This window comes from Rissa tridactyla, chromosome 13 (assembly GCF_028500815.1).
Source record: "Rissa tridactyla isolate bRisTri1 chromosome 13, bRisTri1.patW.cur.20221130, whole genome shotgun sequence".
Classification (NCBI taxonomy): domain Eukaryota; kingdom Metazoa; phylum Chordata; class Aves; order Charadriiformes; family Laridae; genus Rissa; species Rissa tridactyla.
Window position 1 is genome coordinate 13,179,069 of NC_071478.1, and position 18,307 is coordinate 13,197,375.

General features: G+C 50.2%; 2 protein-coding genes and 1 long non-coding RNA gene across 6 annotated transcripts in view; 2 read left to right on the plus strand and 1 right to left on the minus strand.

Annotated features, from left to right (window-relative positions):
* The window catches only part of TAOK3 (TAO kinase 3), a 95,221-nt gene extending 82,391 nt beyond the window's left edge, over nucleotides 1–12,830 (plus strand). For all 4 annotated transcript variants that reach the window (XM_054220084.1, XM_054220088.1, XM_054220086.1 and 1 more), the window contains 7 exons: nucleotides 4,644–4,880; nucleotides 5,521–5,649; nucleotides 6,603–6,806; nucleotides 9,499–9,738; nucleotides 10,673–10,885; nucleotides 11,331–11,513; nucleotides 12,229–12,830. In XM_054220084.1, the coding sequence (XP_054076059.1) occupies nucleotides 4,644–4,880; nucleotides 5,521–5,649; nucleotides 6,603–6,806; nucleotides 9,499–9,738; nucleotides 10,673–10,885; nucleotides 11,331–11,513; nucleotides 12,229–12,390 (1,368 nt within the window). In that variant the 3' untranslated portion in view covers nucleotides 12,391–12,830. The remainder of the gene's footprint in view (nucleotides 1–4,643; nucleotides 4,881–5,520; nucleotides 5,650–6,602; nucleotides 6,807–9,498; nucleotides 9,739–10,672; nucleotides 10,886–11,330; nucleotides 11,514–12,228) is intronic.
* Nucleotides 12,831–14,085: 1,255 nt separating this feature from the next.
* Nucleotides 14,086–15,677, plus strand: LOC128917308 (uncharacterized). The gene is made up of 2 exons (XR_008469248.1): nucleotides 14,086–14,487; nucleotides 15,306–15,677. It is a non-coding gene; the product is annotated as an uncharacterized LOC128917308 (long non-coding RNA).
* PEBP1 (phosphatidylethanolamine binding protein 1) lies at nucleotides 15,438–18,216 on the minus strand. Its single transcript, XM_054220089.1, has 4 exons — nucleotides 18,034–18,216; nucleotides 17,560–17,669; nucleotides 16,833–16,933; nucleotides 15,438–16,331 (listed from the first exon to the last, which is right to left on the minus strand). The coding sequence occupies exons 1-4, from the start codon at nucleotides 18,166–18,168 to the stop codon at nucleotides 16,114–16,116; spliced, it is 564 nt and encodes a 187-aa protein (XP_054076064.1). The 5' UTR covers nucleotides 18,169–18,216; the 3' UTR covers nucleotides 15,438–16,113.
* Nucleotides 18,217–18,307: the final 91 nt, after the last annotated feature.

The window sequence follows — 18,307 nt, forward strand, 5'->3', positions numbered from 1 at the left end:
TGATATAGTACTCAGCTTAAGAAAAAAAAAAAAAAAAAGAAACCTAATGAAAAAAATGAGCAAATGTGGTCAAGAAAGCTCAAGGAGCTTATCTTTGGTCATAATTCAAGCAGCAATTAGTCACTCTTTCCTGAGCTGCTTTTCTCTTTGGTCATTGCGTAACCCAGCCCTCCCTCCCTCCACCTCTTTTTTTCTTTTTCTTTTTTTTTTTTTTTTGCATGACACTCTTGTGGTAATAGTAACCATCACTCAGTTGGAACAGGGGTGGAAAATACCCTGCATATTTCTGCTGTTGCAGTGAAAGGTACTATCTGAAATGAAGATCAGGTACCTGCTACATCTCCGTATTATTTTGTAGACTATCAGTGATGTGTAAATTAAAAGTTACATCTAGAAATCTAAGCCTTGAAGCTCGGAAGGGTGGAGGCTCTGCATGTTGGTAAGACACACACACCCCCCATCAACATTTTCAGGTGAAAGGTGTGTTTTAAGTATGTGCAGAAATGCATCGATCTGCATTTCTGGATGTCTTTCATGCCTGACCCCTTAGCTCCCCACCACCTCAGGCATTTCCTCGATAGCTGCTTTTACAGTTTTCAAAATTTCGTAGAAAGATCAGACAGTGGACTCAATTGAAGGCGTTGGCATTCCCTTTGAAATCCAAATGCCAGCAAAAGAGTTACGTGATCTCATCCTGGGTCTGCAAAGCCAAATGCCTAGGTACGGGTGAGCAGGCTTCTCTTGATGTGGCCATTAAAATGACAGCGGGGCAGCCTGACTCCGAAACCAGGTACGTTTACACGACGGCTGTTCTCTTGCACCCTCTTCTGCTGAAGCAATGACATTTTATTCCAGATGGTTGAGTTTCTCCTAATGGACTCATCTGGCTGCTGCCTTTGTAGTTCTTTGCTCTAAAAATACTGAACTTGTTCTTTCTCATCTCAAAGTTCTTCTCCGCGAGAGGCTGCTGGCAGTGTCTTGCTCAGTACTCTGCCTCGTCCAGCAAAGGGTAGCTCAGTGTTTCATTTGGTTATCGAGAGGTGAGAATAACCGTCCCTTAAAACAGTGTTCACTGTCTTGGTTAAACAATGTAGAAAGGGAACTCTAAAGAGCTGCAGGTTCGGAGAAGTTGTGAGCCCAGCTTCCCTTATGTAAAGCAAAAAAATTGGAGGGGTGAAAGAGAGAAAGTTTGGATTTTTATGGCAAGTGAAGTGCCTGTGGGAGTAGGTTGGAAAAAGCATCTCTTCTCAGTTCTGTGTCTGCCAAAGATACAGAGAGATAAGAAACTGAGAAAATGTCATACCTTAATAAAAGCTGCTCTGTTTTATACAGGTTTTTGTTTCTGCTGATGAACTGATTGATTATTGCGTGCTGCAGATGGAGCTTTAGGAAGCTGCAGGAGGTCTGCTTTAAAGGATCCTGACGTTCTTTGGTTACCTGGAGAACAAATTTTGCAATGACCAATTCAGTTGTCATCTTTTTTCCCTTCATAATCTATGGGATTATGTCTGTGAAATACTTTGTAAAGTTCCAAGTGCCTTTGTCTAAGGACACCAGGAAAGTGATTACTGGAACTTCCTCAAATTCTCTTTTTAAAATGGTCACTCAGGCTGTTCATTCATGAGGGGCTTCATTTTTAAAACCATCATGCTTCGTTCATTCATGTGTTAATGTGCTTAGTCTGAAGTATTTCTCCGGTCCAGAACTGGTTGTGTTCAGTAACTAATGCCAGTTTCTTCCAATTTCATCCGTTCTCCAAGATCACCATTTGGAGACCTTGTCTACGAAGGCGGTGTTCTGAAGAGAGTTGGTCTGGATTAGAGAGTATGGTGATAAATTAGGTCTTTAGTATGAGCATGCAGACATTAAACCCACAAAATGTCCAGCAAGTCTACCCTTCTTCTCTTGTCTTGAGGAATGAAATGCTGCTTTTGTTTTCCTCTGACTTTTTTTAATGTCTCATCTTCTGCTGCGACTGGAAGACTTTAATTAGCTAGCGTTACAATTAGTGATTTCATCCTGTTGTTGGGGATAAATATCCCAGACCAAATGTGATATCTTTCAAAGATGGAGTTCTTGTCCTGATGGAGACAAGGTGAGTGACGCTGGAAATGGGGTGCACAAGAGCAGCAAAAAGTAAGGATAAAAATGTAATGATTTTTGCTGTAAATAAAACAAGTGCACGTTCTAAATCTCGTTGGAGATTAGACCAAAGGGGAGACTGGCAAAGTTGCTAGTGGATTCTTAGATCCATTTTTTCCTTATGCTCTTGCTTTTTGCTTTGTTCTGCCAACTTCTTGGAACGGAGTGTGCCGTGCGGAATGTCCCACCGTTCACAAAAAGGCCGGGCCTCAATCAAAAATAGCGCATCCAGGAAGATCTTGTACTGCTGGGTGGCGCTTACCATGTCTCCCTGCCTCTGCGTGTCCCTGACCAAGTCGTATGTCGTTTTAATGTAGTAAATGGCGTACGTGAAAAGTTGGGGGGTTGCCTGTGTTACCTGACGTCTGTCTTTTATTAACTTGGGTGACTTCTCAGAGAAACTTTCATTACCTGGAAGCTTCTGTCAGAGATCTTATTCTTGCTGAACTTGACTGAAATGTGCAAGTTCCCTCAAATGCTTACCAACTGCTGGAAAGTATAGCTGTTGTTGTTATACTTAACAAAACCAAAACAAAGCAGCTTTTTGAACTATAGCAATACACAGGGCTAATACTGTGTTTGTGTTTCTGTGGTCGCTTCTACAATCTCACATATTCCTTCTATCTGGCTGGGATCTGTTTCCTTACCTCGTCGCAAGCCTTTGAAGGCTGCTATGTTACACCAGTTGCTGAGGTGTAAGTATATACTTAAACTAGTCAACTTCAAAATAACATCCCAAAATTCCTTGTACAAGGAGGGTGTGATTTTTATGCATCATCGCTTGCCTCGTACTTGATGTTTGAGTTCCCTAATGTGGTGAACCCACCATCATCGCTTCCTGCTAGTGGAGTCTGACACAGCACTGCGGTCAGACTAGTTCTTTGTTGTCTTTGCAATTAAATGTTTTGATTCCTCTCTGGGGTTGTCTTTGGAAGGGATGAGGGGAAAACAGAGGCTGTCCAGTAGCTTCATCCTTTCATGTCTTGTTTCTATTTCAGGGCTCTGGCTATAATTTGCTTGGTTGGTAACTATTTACCATGAATTGTTGTTAATCTATTTCAAGGTGAAGGCTTTGGAAGGCTCTTCCTAACCTCCTCTTCACACCCCTCCCAAGTGTCAGTAGTCATTTGAGCTGAGACAGGTGGCAGCACGCTGTCTGTCTTGGGTGACACGTCAGCTGTGGTGTTACACTTGTTGATTTTGGAGTTCTGACTTGATCACTGCTTCCTGTCAGCTACTAGTCTTGAAGCACAGGGCTGTCAGCAAGTCGGCTTGGTTTTCTACTTGGTAAAGCAGCTGCTCTTCTGTTGAACTTGAGCCTTCTCGGGTCTGTAGGTGCATCCCATCCTACACCTGGACTTACTTTGAAGATCTCTGAAAAATAGCCTTCAAATGGCAGCAGTACTGTAGTAGGTGCCAGTTCTTTCTCTTGACCGCTATGGAGAAATTACTCAGGAAGGGTGGGTGCTTGCAGACTGCAGCAAGGACTGTTGGTTCAGAAAGCTCCAATGGTCACCTTCAAAGGGCTGAGCTCTTCTCTTCATCCTTGAGCTCTTCTCTTCATCCTTGTTAAGTGTGAAAGGGAGAGGTCTCCTTGTACAGTATCAGGGCCTGAAGCTCCACACATGTACTAAGGGCTCCAGCTTTCGGCTCCCAGATCTATCATGAAGTATCAGCAGAACTTCATACATGAAGTGCCTGGGTCTGTATAAAAAATAAAGATATCAGTCTTGGATGCTTTTTTTTTTTATTTCTAAATGGAAGCATTACCATTTGCATTTCCTTCTGAAAATTTTTGGCACGCCTTACCGGAGTTTTTTCCTCCTTTCGCACGATTGCACTTAGGCATGGAAATGAATGTGGAACTTGTGAGTTTGTTTCAGCTGAGCAGGGTTTAAAATCTGCTTAGACCATCTGATGAATCTTGTTAAGAGCACACAGTTCCAGAACAGTGTTCCCTTGTTAGAAAACTTTCAGTTCCGTTAGGGAGTGAGCTCAGTCTGCCATCCTCTTGAATTTTAAGAAGAAATTTTGAAGGAGGCTACTCGTTGCAGAAAATAGGTATTGAGGGACTGAATTGCAACTGTGGTGACTTGGGGAGGAAGGAAAGGATGGGTGGGTTGGGGGCTTTCTTCAAATGGATGCCATCTTGTAAGTCCATTTGAGTCCTGTTTCTGAAGAAGGTTGTCCAGCAGCCGTCTTTGTTTCCAGAAGTAACCTGCTGTTTTGTTTATTCGTAACGTGACATTTTTCTGCTGTGTCACTGAAAACGCACATAAAATTCTCATTAACGACGGGGGGGAAATCAGGAGAGAGAAATCTTATGGCCTGGTTTGTGGTATTAAGTAATAGCACTCTGAAACCTGCAATGGCATTCCCTGAAAGTTGCTTTCTAAGAGTACGGCAAAACAGGGTCTGGTTTACAAGTAAGCAGCTAATATGGAGACGGGTTGTCTGTGAAGGTGTCCATGTAGCACTTCTTCCCCTTTCCCTGACATCAGGTTACAAGACAGATCCATGAGCATGAGCAGGAGAACGAGTTGCGGGAACAGATGTCAGGATATAAGCGGATGCGGCGCCAGCACCAGAAGCAGCTGATCGCCCTGGAAAACAAGTTGAAGGCCGAGATGGACGAGCACCGCCTCAAGCTGCAGAAGGAGGTGGAGACACATGCCAACAACTCGTCCATTGAGCTGGAGAAGCTGGCCAAGAAGCAAGTGGCTGTGATGGAGAAAGAGGTGAGTAGAGTCATGGGCTCCCTAGCTGTGGAGAAGATCGGAGTGAGAGGTGTGTACCGGATCTCTAGGAGAAGGCTGTGGAAGTGCTGCTTAAAACCCATGTTCTTCTGTGCACTGTATGGTTACTGCCTTGAGCTGCCCTGGCCAGTTTTGTGAAAGAGCTTCCCAGCTACAAGTCAACCTTCTGGACGATGGGCCCTCCACTGGCATCAACCAGTACTGTCGCTACCGACAGACAGCTGAAAGAGAAGGACAGGCTCTGTGGAGCCCATAGAGGGGGCTTCTGCCTGGCGGCTGGGGCAGTGACAAAGCTTGCTGCTGTTACGCTGTCCGTTTAAAAATCAACGTGTTAATCCCTATGGTGAACTGGTGGGATTTTACCCTCGGGGGTGGTTTTGGTGGAGAGGTAAGAAGCATGAGGAAGGTCTTCAATGTATGTGGGCCTCATGGGGTTTTTGAGCAAGCAGCTTTCATGTGATGTGAGTACTCATGGCTTTGTCTAGCACAGTGATGGGACAATGACAGACCAAAAAAAGGCGCAACAGAAGGCTGATTTGTGCTGGATTCAGTACCTGCTCCCTCACCCTTTGGGTTTTTCTTCTTTTTTTTTTTTTTTTTCCCTCCTCTCTGTGCCTTGCAGGCAAAGGCGGCTGCAGCAGATGAAAAGAAATTCCAGCAACAGATTTTGGCTCAGCAAAAGAAAGACCTGGCGACCTTTTTAGAAAGTCAGAAGAAACAATACAAGCTTTGCAAGGAAAAGATTAAAGAGGCAAGAAACCATCATTTTCAGGGCTGAAGGGGTGTGGAATGAACATGAACTAGACTTTCGTTTTGATAAACCTGGGCCAGCCCAGGGGTTTAAGGGATACTGTCACGCTTGGAGGCACATTTAGATTCTTGGCAAGTAAACTTTCAGGAACTGGGAGCATCTGGCAGCATTTCTAGAATAATCTCCAAGGGTGCCAGAGGTGCCTTCATAGTTTGCGTTAGAGCAGAATCTTTGAAACCAAGGGTGATGAGGGGAAAATGGGGCTTCATAGAGAATTCTCCTTCCCGGTTTTCCGTATCTGTTTGTTCTTTGGGGTTTTTTTGTTAAAGCTTAAGCAATTAGAGCTGCCATTTGGATGTCACTCCACTAAAAGCCCTGTGATTGCTTATATGAATTAGAAAAAATAGTAACTTAGTATTTAGCTTATCTATCCCAAATGGCGTGACTGAAGTAGAGCATCTCCACCGCATTGCAAAATCGTTTGCTGCTAAGAGTGTAGGGGTGAGAAAATTAATAGCAAGGAGCCGTGTTAGGTATCCAGTTCGATAGAGAATCGAGCAAGAGTCCTGTTGAAATAAAACTTAAGCCCCAGTTGCAGAGCTGGGAAGGGAACGGAGGGGTTCGCGCCATTCTCTTTCCTGGCCAGGCAGAGCCTCCCCTGTGGGGTGTTTCTGTCCCCTCGTGGCTGCACCATTCAGCCCCCGAGATGTTTGTGTTTAATGGCCACTTGCTTCCTCCTCCTCTTGGTGGGTCATAATACAACTCTAGAGGCAGCAGGGCTGGGCACGGCCAGGTGCCGGGTCTGGCTCTGCTGGTACCCGGTGGTGTAGTCGGGATTTTGGTGTCCTTTCGTGAACCGGATGGCAGAGGAGTAGCCAGTAATTGAAGGTCCTCCGAGTCCTGTGGCACTGTGATGCTAAGGGAAGCCTTGTTTTGACCCTGTATGCCTGCAGGAAATGAACGAGGACCACAGCACGCCGAAGAAAGAGAAGCAAGAAAGAATATCCAAACATAAGGAGAACCTGCAGCACACGCAGGCTGAAGAGGAGGCCCATCTTCTCAGCCAGCAGAGACTCTACTATGACAAAAACTGCCGTTTCTTCAAGAGAAAAACGATGATTAAGAGGCATGAGATGGAGCAGCAGAACATTCGGGAAGTATGGCACTCTTCTCTTCCTTTCCCAAGCATTTCTTTAATTGTTTTAGCTTCATGTCTGTAGAACGGTTAGACCGACTGACATTAGATCTTCACATTTCCAGTTGCTAAACAGAACTGAGAAAAACGTAAGAAACGTATTTTGGGAAATAGTTTTCCACACAGATGTGGATGCTTTTGTTAACTGAAGAGGGGTGTCATCATTGTCTTGCAGACAGAAACATTATGTGGGCCACCCATTCCGGGTCAGATGCTTCATCTGAGATTTTGGGGGCTCCTGTTGGGCTCCTTCCACAGCACAGGGCAGCCTGTGCCGTGTTGGGTGCCAGGGCCACCTGTGGGAAAAGCTGAAAAGCATCACGTGAGGAGCTCTACTTGTTGGCTACCGAAAACTTACACGGTTGAAATACATGTAATTAACCTTAAAAGAACAATATTAAGGTTATGGAATGAAATGCTACAAATGTAAGAAATAGCAAAAATTCAGTCCTCTTCCGTGTCTGCATTCTGGTGGTCTGCAAATAATCAGGTGTTGCTTTTCCATTGGGCTGTGTTCAAATTAGTGCACAGAATGGGAGAGACTCTGTTAATGAGAAGCTATTCAACATCTTCCTCTTCCTCATCAGTTATTAACCCTTGCCTTACAGGCTGCCTGTGGTCAGATACCACTTCGGAGAAAGAATTATTACTTGTAGATTTTTCTGTGGTCATTGCTCTAGTATCTGAATTCTTCATTAATGTTAGTTTTGGATAAAGGCTATCAGATGGGAAGGTATTTCAATAAAGGCTGAGAGTGAGGGAGTTCTCAAAAATTTCTAATAATGATGTACTTAATCTGCTACCGTCAAATTTTGTGGCATACTTAACATTGCCCTGTATTTTACCTGCTGGCAGCTTTGCCGCTCTTGGCTTCAGATGTGCCTGGGGCTGCTCAGCTGCTTTGCAGGTCACATCAGACATCTCAACTTGGACACCCTGAAAATGAGTGACACTGAAAAATCATATTTGGGCACCCTTATCACAGCCTCTAAGCTCTGAGGCAGGGGTAAGAACAGAACTCAGTTTTCCAGCGTGGGATTTTAACCAGGAAACACTCCTCTCAGCTCCTGCATTTAAGCTCTTAAGAGACCTAATTTTCAGAATGATTTAAGTGTTTATTTCTTGAAAGTAATGTCCCTGCTAAGGAGTACAAACTCACCAATTAGGCACCTGCAGTAAATAGCTCTTTCAAAATGGTTTTTTTCTTGGTATTTTAAGTAACCACAGAGGTTCTTTATGTGCGAGTGGGAAGGTGTTTGAGAGGAGTGGAGTGCCTCTGTTTGTTCACGCTGTGGGAACTGGAATGGGGCTGAGAGAGGCTGCCCGTCCCGTCCTGTCCCAAAGATGAAGGCACAAGTGCCGCAGCTCACTGCACGGGCTGTCACACCGCCTGCTCGCTGTGCTGCCTGCCTTTGCGCAAGCGGGAGAGGATTTCAGCACACCGGTAGATCTAATTTTTCATCTTGGCTGTCGTGGCACAAGTTTTGCTTAAGTGTAAACATGTGCAATGTCCTCATGGCCAAGGATGCGGGGACAAGACCTGGCCCTGACTCCTTCCCCATCCTCCTGGCTTAGACCTCTCCGGGTGGCAACAGCCAAGGGGGCTGAAGTTCACAGGTGCTGATGAATTACAAGGTGCAAGCAACAACTTGGAATAATTAGTTGGGTTTTTTTTTTTGCTTCTGCTGCAGAAACTCATTAGAGTGAGCCTGCGCTGGGCAGCGTGCGCAGAGCGAGGCCGCCCCCGCTGTGCCTCTCTTAGTCTAGCGTGAAGCACAGCCGTGAGTTTGTAAACCCGAGAGCTGAAACGGAGGCGTACCGGCAGACCATCTGTGAAGGGCACCCAATATCAGCGAGGGGTACAGCTGTAATCGCTGCTTGGCTGAGCTGGATCCAGCTCTGTGCTCCACAGGTTGTTGCTGATACCTTGAGACAGAAACATTAGCAGTAATCGGGGAGAGAATCCGGTGTCTTCCTCTGCCTTGGCTTGTAACTCGGTGAGGGTTTTCCTAGACTGCAGGAACTCTTATGTGCACGTCGCAAAACTGTGTGAGGCTTGGGCTGTATCCTTTTTTTAGAAAGCGTGGTGCATCTGGGGCTGAAACCCACCTGTACACAGTGGTAAACTAAGTTCTCTTTCTTACCTGGTGCGGCGTGTTGGCACTGTACAGCTCTGCTTTGGCCATTCCAGTCTTAGTGACGCAGGAGAAGCCTCATCTGTCTGGGTCTAGCAGGGGCTCAGGGTAATTAGAAACAGACGAATAAGAGCCCCTGATTCTGTCAGTCACCCCAGCCCAGACCTCCCCCGGCTCTGAGCACGCCAGGATTTATTTATTAAGAACTGGAGTGATTCTCAGCAGTCGCAGAGGGCTCGCGTGTGGTCCCAGTGCCACCTGCTGGAGACTCCCCGGTGATCCAGGAGCTGCCAGAGGAGCAGGTTACAGCGAGGGAGGGAGGGAGGGATGGATGGATGCTAAATGGCCGCTCTGTTCGCATGTTCCCATCGTGCTGCTGGGTTTGTCTTTCCCTGTGGCACCTGGAAGTCCTTGCTGCCGTGACTAGGACACCCGGCCTCACAAACTCACTACAGCATCACGGGGCAGAGAGAATCGCTCCTCAGCTGTCGTCTTGTGCTCTGCTCTCCTCTTGCGCAGGAGTTGAACAAGAAGCGGACCCAGAAGGAAATGGAGCACGCCATGCTGATCCGGCACGACGAGTCGACGCGCGAGCTGGAGTACAGGCAGCTGCACACGCTGCAGAAGCTGCGAATGGACCTGATCCGGCTGCAGCACCAGACTGAGCTCGAGAACCAGCTGGAATACAACAAGCGGCGAGAGCGGGAGCTGCACAGGAAGCATTTCATGGAGCTCCGGCAGCAACCAAAGAACCTGAAGGTGCTGGAAGCTTTCCTTCCTCCTCTTCCAACCTCTGTGCTGCCGGGCAGGCTGGTCTGTATGTTTGCTGCCTCCTCCATGCAGCGTCCGTGCTGCAGAGCCACCGTTCTCCACCCGCACTGCGTGCTCTTCCTTGGATCCTGCTCCTTTGCGCTGGGCTGCTCTGGTATAAGAAAGTCGCAGGCTATTAGAGCAAAGAGCTCACTGAGGATTTTTTTTTTTTTAAGTGCTGTGCTAATTGAGGCGGCTGGGTAAAAATAGGCAAGTCCTTAATGAAGTATTAGAGAATTTGCTTCTGATGAGCTGTGCATTCTTCAGGCCCTTGCTGGTGTCAGCCTATAAACCTGGATATGGAAAGGGCTTGGGTGATGCTTCCTTGCTTTCAAAGTCAGAGAGAGAACACGGGTGTGCTGAGCTCTGTGCTCTGTCCTGGTTCGGCCGCAGGCTGATAAAGAAACCTCTGAGCCGCTTGCTGCAGGAGATTTCTGTTCCTCCTTTAAATGTCCAAAAAGGCGCGTTGCATTTATGCGCTTTGTCTCACCCTTGCTAGTTCTCAGATCTGCAGTCTCTGTGTAGCACGTGGTTGAGGTGGGGGAGGCAGCAAAGTGGGAGGCCTTGAAAAAGCAAACAGTTTTTTGGGAGGCGGGTGGCAGGGTGACGGGCTGGGCGAGCTGCAGGAGGCAGGGGTAGGAGGTGGAAATGCTGAGGAGGGCTTAGTGCATCCTGTTGCTGGCCCAGGCCCACGGTGGGTGCCGAAGCAGGGCCTGAGGCGATGCTGCTTGTGATTTGGCCGTGTGTGTGGAGCGCGGGGGCAGGAGACGGTGCGAGCACAGGGGAGCTGTGGTTGTCTCTCCCCAACCCGCCGTTTGGACGTACTGTAACCTCTCCATTCCCAAAGCTCCTTGTCCTCTTCACGTCGTTCCTTCCTTGGCAGGCTATGGAAATGCAGATCAAAAAGCAGTTCCAGGACACGTGCAAAGTGCAAACTAAGCAGTACAAAGCACTGAAGAATCACCAGCTGGAAGTAACTCCAAAGAGTGAGCACAAGACAATTCTGAAGAGTCTGAAGGACGAGCAGACGAGGAAGCTCGCCATCCTGGCGGAGCAGTATGAGCAGAGCATCAATGAGATGATGGCCTCGCAAGCGGTAGGTGCAGCGCGCGGCGCCTCCTGTCCCTGGGTGGGAGGTCCCTCACCGAGGAGGGGGACAGTGGGGCCACCCATCCTTGCAGAGTGCCAGGTCCTCCCTGTCCTACCCACCGGATGGTGAGCGACGCGGTTGTGTTTGTAACAGCTGTTCTAAATAATGCATCAAGGGGCACTTTCCCTCTTTGTGATAAGCATCCCGCAGAACACGCATCCTCTCCCGGCTGCCCCTCGCCTGCTGGGGTTGTAGAGTCGGATCTTCACTGAGGCCCCTGCTTCCATGTGAGTGGGGAAGCAGCTGTCCGTGAAGCCCTTCCTGCTGTCTCACCCTGCCACCAACACCAGAGGCTCCCCGGCTGTGAGAAGGAAGAGCGGCGTGTCGCTGGCGTCGGAGCAGAGAACTTACTAGCGGAGGTTTGAGTGTTGTTTCCCCCGTGATCTTACAGCTACGGCTGGATGAGGCCCAAGAAGCGGAATGCCAAGCCCTGAGACTGCAACTCCAGCAGGAGATGGAGCTGCTCAACGCCTACCAGAGCAAAATTAAGATGCAGACAGAAGCACAGCATGAAAGAGAACTCCAGAAGCTGGAGCAACGGGTGTCGCTGCGCAGGGCGCATCTTGAACAAAAGGTACGTTTTGGGTGGGCTGCCGGGGGGGGTACCTGGTCACGCAGAACCCCCCCGCAGCCTGGGCTGCATCCCCAGCAGCGTGGGCAGCAGGGAGCGGGGGGGGATTCTGCCCCTCTGCTCTGCTCGGGGGAGACCCCCCTGCAGGGCTGCCTCCAGCGCTGGGGCACCAACAGCAGAAGGACTCGGAGCTGTTGGAGCGGGGCCAGAGGAGGCCCCGGAGCTGCTGGGAGGGCTGGAGCCCCTCTGCTGTGGGGACAGGCTGAGAGAGCTGGGGGGGTTCAGCCTGGAGAAGAGAAGGCTCCGGGGAGACCTTCCAGCCCCTTCCAGGCCCTCAAGGGGCTCCAGGAAAGCTGGGGAGGGACTCTGGATCAGGAAGTAGAACGTTAGGACAAGGGGGAACCATTTTAAACTGCAAGAGGGAAGATTTAGATGAGATATTGGGAAGAAATTTTTCACTCTGAGAGTGGTGAGCCCCTGGCCCAGGTTGCCCAGAGAAGCTGTGGCTGCCCCATCCCTGGAGGGGTTCAAGGCCAGGCTGGACGGGGCTTGGAGCAACCTGGGCTGGTGGGAGGTGTCCCTGCCCAGGGCAGGGGGGTGGCACCGGATGATCTTCAAGGTCCCTTCCAACGCAAACCATTCCATGCCGATCTCTCCTGGGGCGCGGGGAGCTGCCACAGCCGGGGCGGTCGTGCTGTGCTGACTCTGGTTCTTACAGATCGAAGAGGAGCTCGCCGCCCTGCAGAAGGAACGCAGCGAGAGGATAAAGTTTCTGTTGGAAAGGCAGGAGCGAGAGATCGAAACGTTTGACGTGGAGAGCTTGCGAATGGGCTTTGGGAATTTGGTCACATTAGAATATCCCAAGGAGGACTATAGATGAGATTAAATTTCTTTGCCATTTAAAAAAAAAAAAAAACAAAACAAAAAGACAAAAAGCAAACAAAATAATGAGAAAACTTTGCAAAACCAACATTCCCCATGTTAACGGGCGTGCTCTCTCTCTTTCTGTCTCTCTTACTGACATCGTGTCGGACTTAGTGCCTGTATATTCTTACTCCATCAGGGGCCCCCTTTCCCCGTGTCCGGGCCGGGCGCAGGACAGCTCCTGGCGGTCTGTTCCATACGTCACAGTATCGATGTCTCTGTGCGATGATTAAAAATGTTTCAGTGAAAACTTTTGGAGACAATTTTAATGGAGAAAAAAAAAAAAAAAAAAAAAAACACAACAAAAAAAAAAGTGGATGTATGTTGCTTTTGAGCAATCACTCATTTTTACCACCAATCAATGAAAGTACAAGCAAAAAAAAAAAATAATAATAATAATCAAATGATATATACAAACCCAGGGGGAGAGAGACTAAATCCGCAGCCTTACCTTAACTAGCTGCTGCATAATTTTATTTTATTTTTATTTTTTTGGTATTTATTCATCAGGAATAATTAAATAATAATAATAAAAAAAAAATTTTATTAAAGATTGAAAAATTTGATACATTTTACAGGAAAAAAAAAAAAACCTTAATCGTGCTGTACATATCAGTGGTGACATATTATTACTTTTTTTGGGGGTGGGGAGGGGCGGGGCGAAGACGTGGTGATTTTTAGAAGAACCATGCCAGGCCGGGGGCGGGGGGGGGACACGCCGCCACCTCGGCCCTCGGCGTATTCTTGATTGTATCATAATCATTTTCTGCTGTCGCAGAGAATGTGAATACACTTAAATGAGCCCACGGGATCCCAGTAGCACAAATTGGGCTTTGTCAAATCGTGTATTTTGTGTATAGAAGGAATTTAAGGAGAGCTTTTACTTATTTTCATATTGTATTTTAACTGTTTCTCTGATCAAAAATTTTTTTACTTCTTTCCACCCCCCCCCCCCCCGGCCCTTTCCCTGCTGCTCCCAGCCACCCCCCCCTCCAGTGCAGAACTTGGAGTTCAACACTGTCAGACCATCCCCAGCCCTTGTTCTTCTTTTTTTTTTTTTTCCTTTTTTCTTTTTTTTTTTTTTGTTCTGTTTTCTTTCGTTCCTCCCCCAAGTCCACCCCCGACCCCATGATCTTGGTCATAAATATTGCATTATTCACACTTTCAAACTGTGTATTTTCTTACAATAAAAAGATAAAAAAAAAAGGCTTTACTTCTTTTGCATGCACTTTAAAAAAAAAAAAAAACCAAACAAAAAAAAACCCCAACAAAAACATTTTTCAGGTTCCAAGGAAGAGCATGAATTAACTGTCAGAGCTTTTAATTATATTTGTAAATAAAAGTGTTCATCACAACGCCTCGCTGTCTCATTGCGGGAAGAGTCCGGAGGTGGGGACAGGGAGGTGACAGTTCCGCTCCCCCCTCGCGCGGGCGCAGGAAGGGGTGAGATGTCCCTGCCGGGACCTCAGGGGCTTTGCTCCAAACCTGGTTTTCTTGACAGTGGAGGTTTTTATTAGGTTAATGGGTTGTGGCTCCTTTTCTGTCCTGCTTCCAGCCTTGGGACAGCCCGGGCTGGATGCTCCCAGGGAAGCAGAGCAGTTCAGGCAGGTCCCCACCCCCCCCCCACGCCTTTATTCTGGGGGATCTTGGTCAGGACTTTTTCCTGAAAAACCCTCAATCCTGTTTCAGTGTTTTAATGGCTGGGTTGAGAAACTCCCTTGGGGCAGAAACCAGCCACCTTTCTTGGTTATGGAGTCACTTGGACGTTTCCAGGGCCTCGCCGCAGCACGTTGAGGTTTTTGGTGCCTGTTTCTCAGCCCACTTGGGTGCAGACCATGGAGAAAGGAAGCTGTTTAAAACAGGGGCAAGGCTTCTAGTCCATGAATTAAATTACATTGCCTTCATCTTTTTTCACCTTTTAAAGATGTCAGATTGGACCAAAGGTTTATTTTCTGCCCTAAGTGCCCAGGAGACACCACCAGGCCTCGCTGCAAGCTGTTGGAGGACCAGGAAAACAACTGGGACCTGCAGCTTGGCCGGGAAGCAGCTTCAGGTCAGTAAAGCCGGTGGTGGTGCTTCTCCCAGCAGCAGAGATGTGCTGTCCAGGCTGGGCTGCTGTGGGGTGGGCTCCTGAGAGCAGCAGGGAGGGCAGGAGGCCTCCAGGGAGCAGGAGGGGTGAGGAGATCCCAGGCAGAGATGGTGGTGGGGCGCCTTAAGAGTGGCGCGGGCACAGGCTGCCCCGTCAGCTGCAGGAAGGTCAAGGTTGGTAACAGTGATGGGAGGTTCTCAGGGCATAAATTGCCCTGATGACGATGGGCGAATAGCGGCTCAGAGACACCCTGGAACCAGAAATGTCCTCCCGGAATCTCTACAGGCAGCCTGCCAGCGCTCCATCTGCCCTGGACTGTAACTGTGCTTAGTCGTTGGCCTAATTGCCGTGTCCTCCCCACTTGTCGCCTGCTCTGTGCGCCTGCTCGCTGCAAGCAGGAGGTCGCTGTAACAGGGCCCCAACAAGCAATTCCAGCACTTTTAAGCTTTGATCCACCAGCTGCCTGCAGCAGGGACATAGATGTGGGGTAGAGTGGGTGCCTGCTGCCGAGGGGATTTTGGGAAGGGACTTGAAAGCAGGAGAGGGCTGCCCCATGGAGGGGCTGGGGTTCATCGCGCCAAGCACCAGGGTAAGGGATCAATCCTTGTGGCTCAGTCTCAGCCAGCTTGGGGCTACACCCAGCGGAGCTGCTGTTCTGCAGAGCTGCTGTTCTGCAGAGCAAGCTGCACCTCCAGACAAGACTTAATATAGAAAGATATGCAGATAATATATAAAGTAGATTTAGGATAGAAAGACATGACTGCTTTGAGCTTCGTTCCTAGGCTCTGGGTACAACGGCAAGAAGTGTCTCAGGCAGCGCTGCCAGGAGGGAGGAGCTCCCGTCAGAGGAACCTGCTGACACCGAGCTGCTCCCGTAAACCCTCACCTCTTCCCCCAAGAAAGCAACCGCACCATCCACCTTGGTAAGTCTTTAATTGCACTGTGAGCAAAAGGGCACGTTTACATCAGGTCACAACAGAACTTGAACAAAACAAAGTGGTCTCTCGGCTTCGAGTGGCAACAGAGAGCAGAAGGCAGTGCTATACACCGGCTTCCCTGCCTCCTCCTACCAGATACACCTTCACGACTTCAGTGGTTCACTTGGTGGAGGCACTGGCCCAACACTTGAGGGTAAAAACAAAATTAAAAAAGAAGGGGGGATTTCCCTTAGACTGCCATCCCCTCCTGGAAAGGGGGCACTCCCCAGCCAGCACCAACCCCGAAGTGGTTCTGTACCCACACCACTGCCACAGAACAACGTTTCAGTACAGCAGAGACGCTCTCGAGGGACACGAATTCACAGAGGCTTTGGTTTCCCTTAAGCAGGTCAGCCCGGAGGGGGTGGCCCTTATAGGGACACCTTGTCGGAAGCTGGTCTAGCTAGCGATCACCTGTACCTACGGGAATTAGCTGAAGCACAGCACGGGTCTGGACCACAGGGACAGTGACAGGGTTACAGTTCCAGCGGGCAGTGCGGGAGCAGCTGCGTTCAACTCACTAATCAAACAAAAGGACAGCGACGTGCTCGGACCGGCCGGATCTCCAGGGGTGCGGGGGGTGCTGCACAGTGCTGCGTCAGCTGCCCTGGCCCTACTTCCCCGACAGCTGCTCGTAGAGCTTCGGCACGTAGTCGTCCCACTCCGCCTGGTAGCAAGTGCCAGCCACTGGCACCCCCAGCTCGTACTTGCTGCGGAAAGAAGCCACCTTGAACTTCCCTCGTTTGTCACCAGAGCGATTGGAGAGGACGGGCTCGTTGCAGGTCAGGCGCTTCGGCTGCTCATACACCAGCCAGACGTAGCGGTGCAGCCCTGCGGGGAGGAGACAGTGTCACCAGTGCCAGTCACCTCCAGTGCCCGGGTTCGAGGTTTGCTCTGAAGTGACCCCAGGGGAAAGGAAGGGGGAATGCGGAGAAAGAAAAGGGGAACACAGGGAAATAGACAGCTGCCTTCTCCAGGATCAGAAGGCTAAGTATGATGGAGCTAAAGGAGCTTACAGAAGACGCACTAGATATGCTTGAACAGCTCCTGTCCTGCCTAGGCTAGCACTTGCCCCCACCAGGCAACACTGCAGGCAGACCAGCGCAGACCTGTCCCCAGGCAGCAAGGGGACAGCGGCAACACGTGTCTGTGCTGGCCGTGGCTACAAGCGACTGCAGGGAGTCCTGCACGGGCTGTCGCTGCAGGGCAGCATACCATTTGCCCGGCCACACGGCACCCCAACCTTCTGCAGGCCTCGCCATCCTCCCCTGTGCACCGCACTTGATCCTCACAGCACTTGGAGCACGGGACCTGCTGCAGCCGGGCACTGACCTGTTCCTTTGGGAGGGCCGGAGCCGACGTAATCTGACAGCACAGTCCCGCTCCCCACATCGTTGCCCTTCATGTTGGTCACCAGGAAGTGATGCCATTCCCTGAAAGGAGAAGGCAAAAAAAAAATCAGACTGCACCACAGCCCTGGCAAAGGTCCTTCATTACTCTAAGGTGCTGCTTTTCCATGAGGCTCTCAGTGGAGGGTAACTGAAGCTAACAGCTGCTGCTCCTGGTCTGCCGAACCCAGAGAGCAGCAGTCCAAAAGCAGGTACTGCTTCCTCTGGGATGCAGGGCCTGTCAATATCAGCTCTGTCATCCCACCTTGCGGCTCCAGGAAACCCAGAGCCTGTGCCCTCAGAGTGGGTATTCCACACACTTCTGAACCTGATTCGAGAAAGGTGAGCTGGTCCCAGGTTTAAGACTCCCCTGCTAGCACAGACAGACCTAATTTTGACTCATACATGTGCCACATTAGAGCGAGCACCAGATGCTGTGTTTCTCCAAGCTACGCCAGACCTCCACACAACCCTGGCAAAAGTAGCTGCTCCTCCCCATGCTGTCCCTGTCTCAAGGAGAGAGGCAAGGACACTGTTTCTATCCCATGCCACAGCCTCACGGCTGCACCTTAAGCAGATCACATGCCCGACCTCCTTCTAAGCCTCTGCTCAGACCATGAGCGATGCTCCATTTTCGCCCAGCAAGACACAGAGTTGCCCACCCCCATTACCTGAACTTTGGGTCCTTCCTACTGGGAGCATCTGGGTCTGTGAGAACCAGGGTGTAAAGCTTCTGGGGATCGCAGCCATCCCACTCAATGCTGGTGGGGCGATGCTGGACCTAGAAGGATGACAGCGTTATAGCACAAACAGCTAGCCCTGCTGCCTGCACCACGCAGCCTGCACCAGCCAGGCACATGTAGGCCAACTGCGACCAGCGCTGGCAGCAACACCCGCGGAGTTCAAGGCCATCCGAGCCAGCTCCGCACTCAGCCTACTAGTGCCGCCGGGATCTCCCTGCAGTACGGAGCCAGGCCTGACCGCGCCGCCCCGGTACAAGAGCCGAGACCAAAAGCAGGGCACCGCTCTCCTCCTCTCGCACCCGGCGAGGCTCCGATGGGGGCTGCCAGAGCGAAGGCGCAAGAGGCCCGGCCTTCTCCCGCCATTTTGCCACACCCCCGAGCGCTGGGCCGGGCCCCGCTCACCTGGGTCGGCGTGAGCACCTTGCCCAGCTCGTCTATCTCCACGGAGCCATACTTGACCCGCAGCGGGTGCGCCGGCTTCTGCTCCACCTCGGTGAGGCTCAGCGGCCCGCTCCACAGCCCCAGGTCCACCGGCATGGCTGCGCCTGCTGCTGCGGCTCCGCGCACTGCGCCCGCGCCGCCCAATCACCGCCCGCCGCGGACCGCCCCCGCGCTCCCATTGGCGGCGGCGCCCCCACGCTCCGTTCCCATTGGCGGCGGCGCGCCGCCGGCCTTC

Coding starts and splice junctions, on each gene's coding strand:
- PEBP1 (XM_054220089.1), bottom strand. CDS start 18,168: ATGCCGGTGGACCTGGGGCTGTGGAGCGGGCCGCTGAGCCTCACCGAG. Junction 16,934..17,559: donor AGGAAGGACCCAAAGTTCAG/GTAATGGGGGTG, acceptor TTCTCCTTTCAG/GGAATGGCATCACTTCCTGG. Junction 16,332..16,832: donor CGGCCCTCCCAAAGGAACAG/GTCAGTGCCCGG, acceptor TCCTCCCCGCAG/GGCTGCACCGCTACGTCTGG.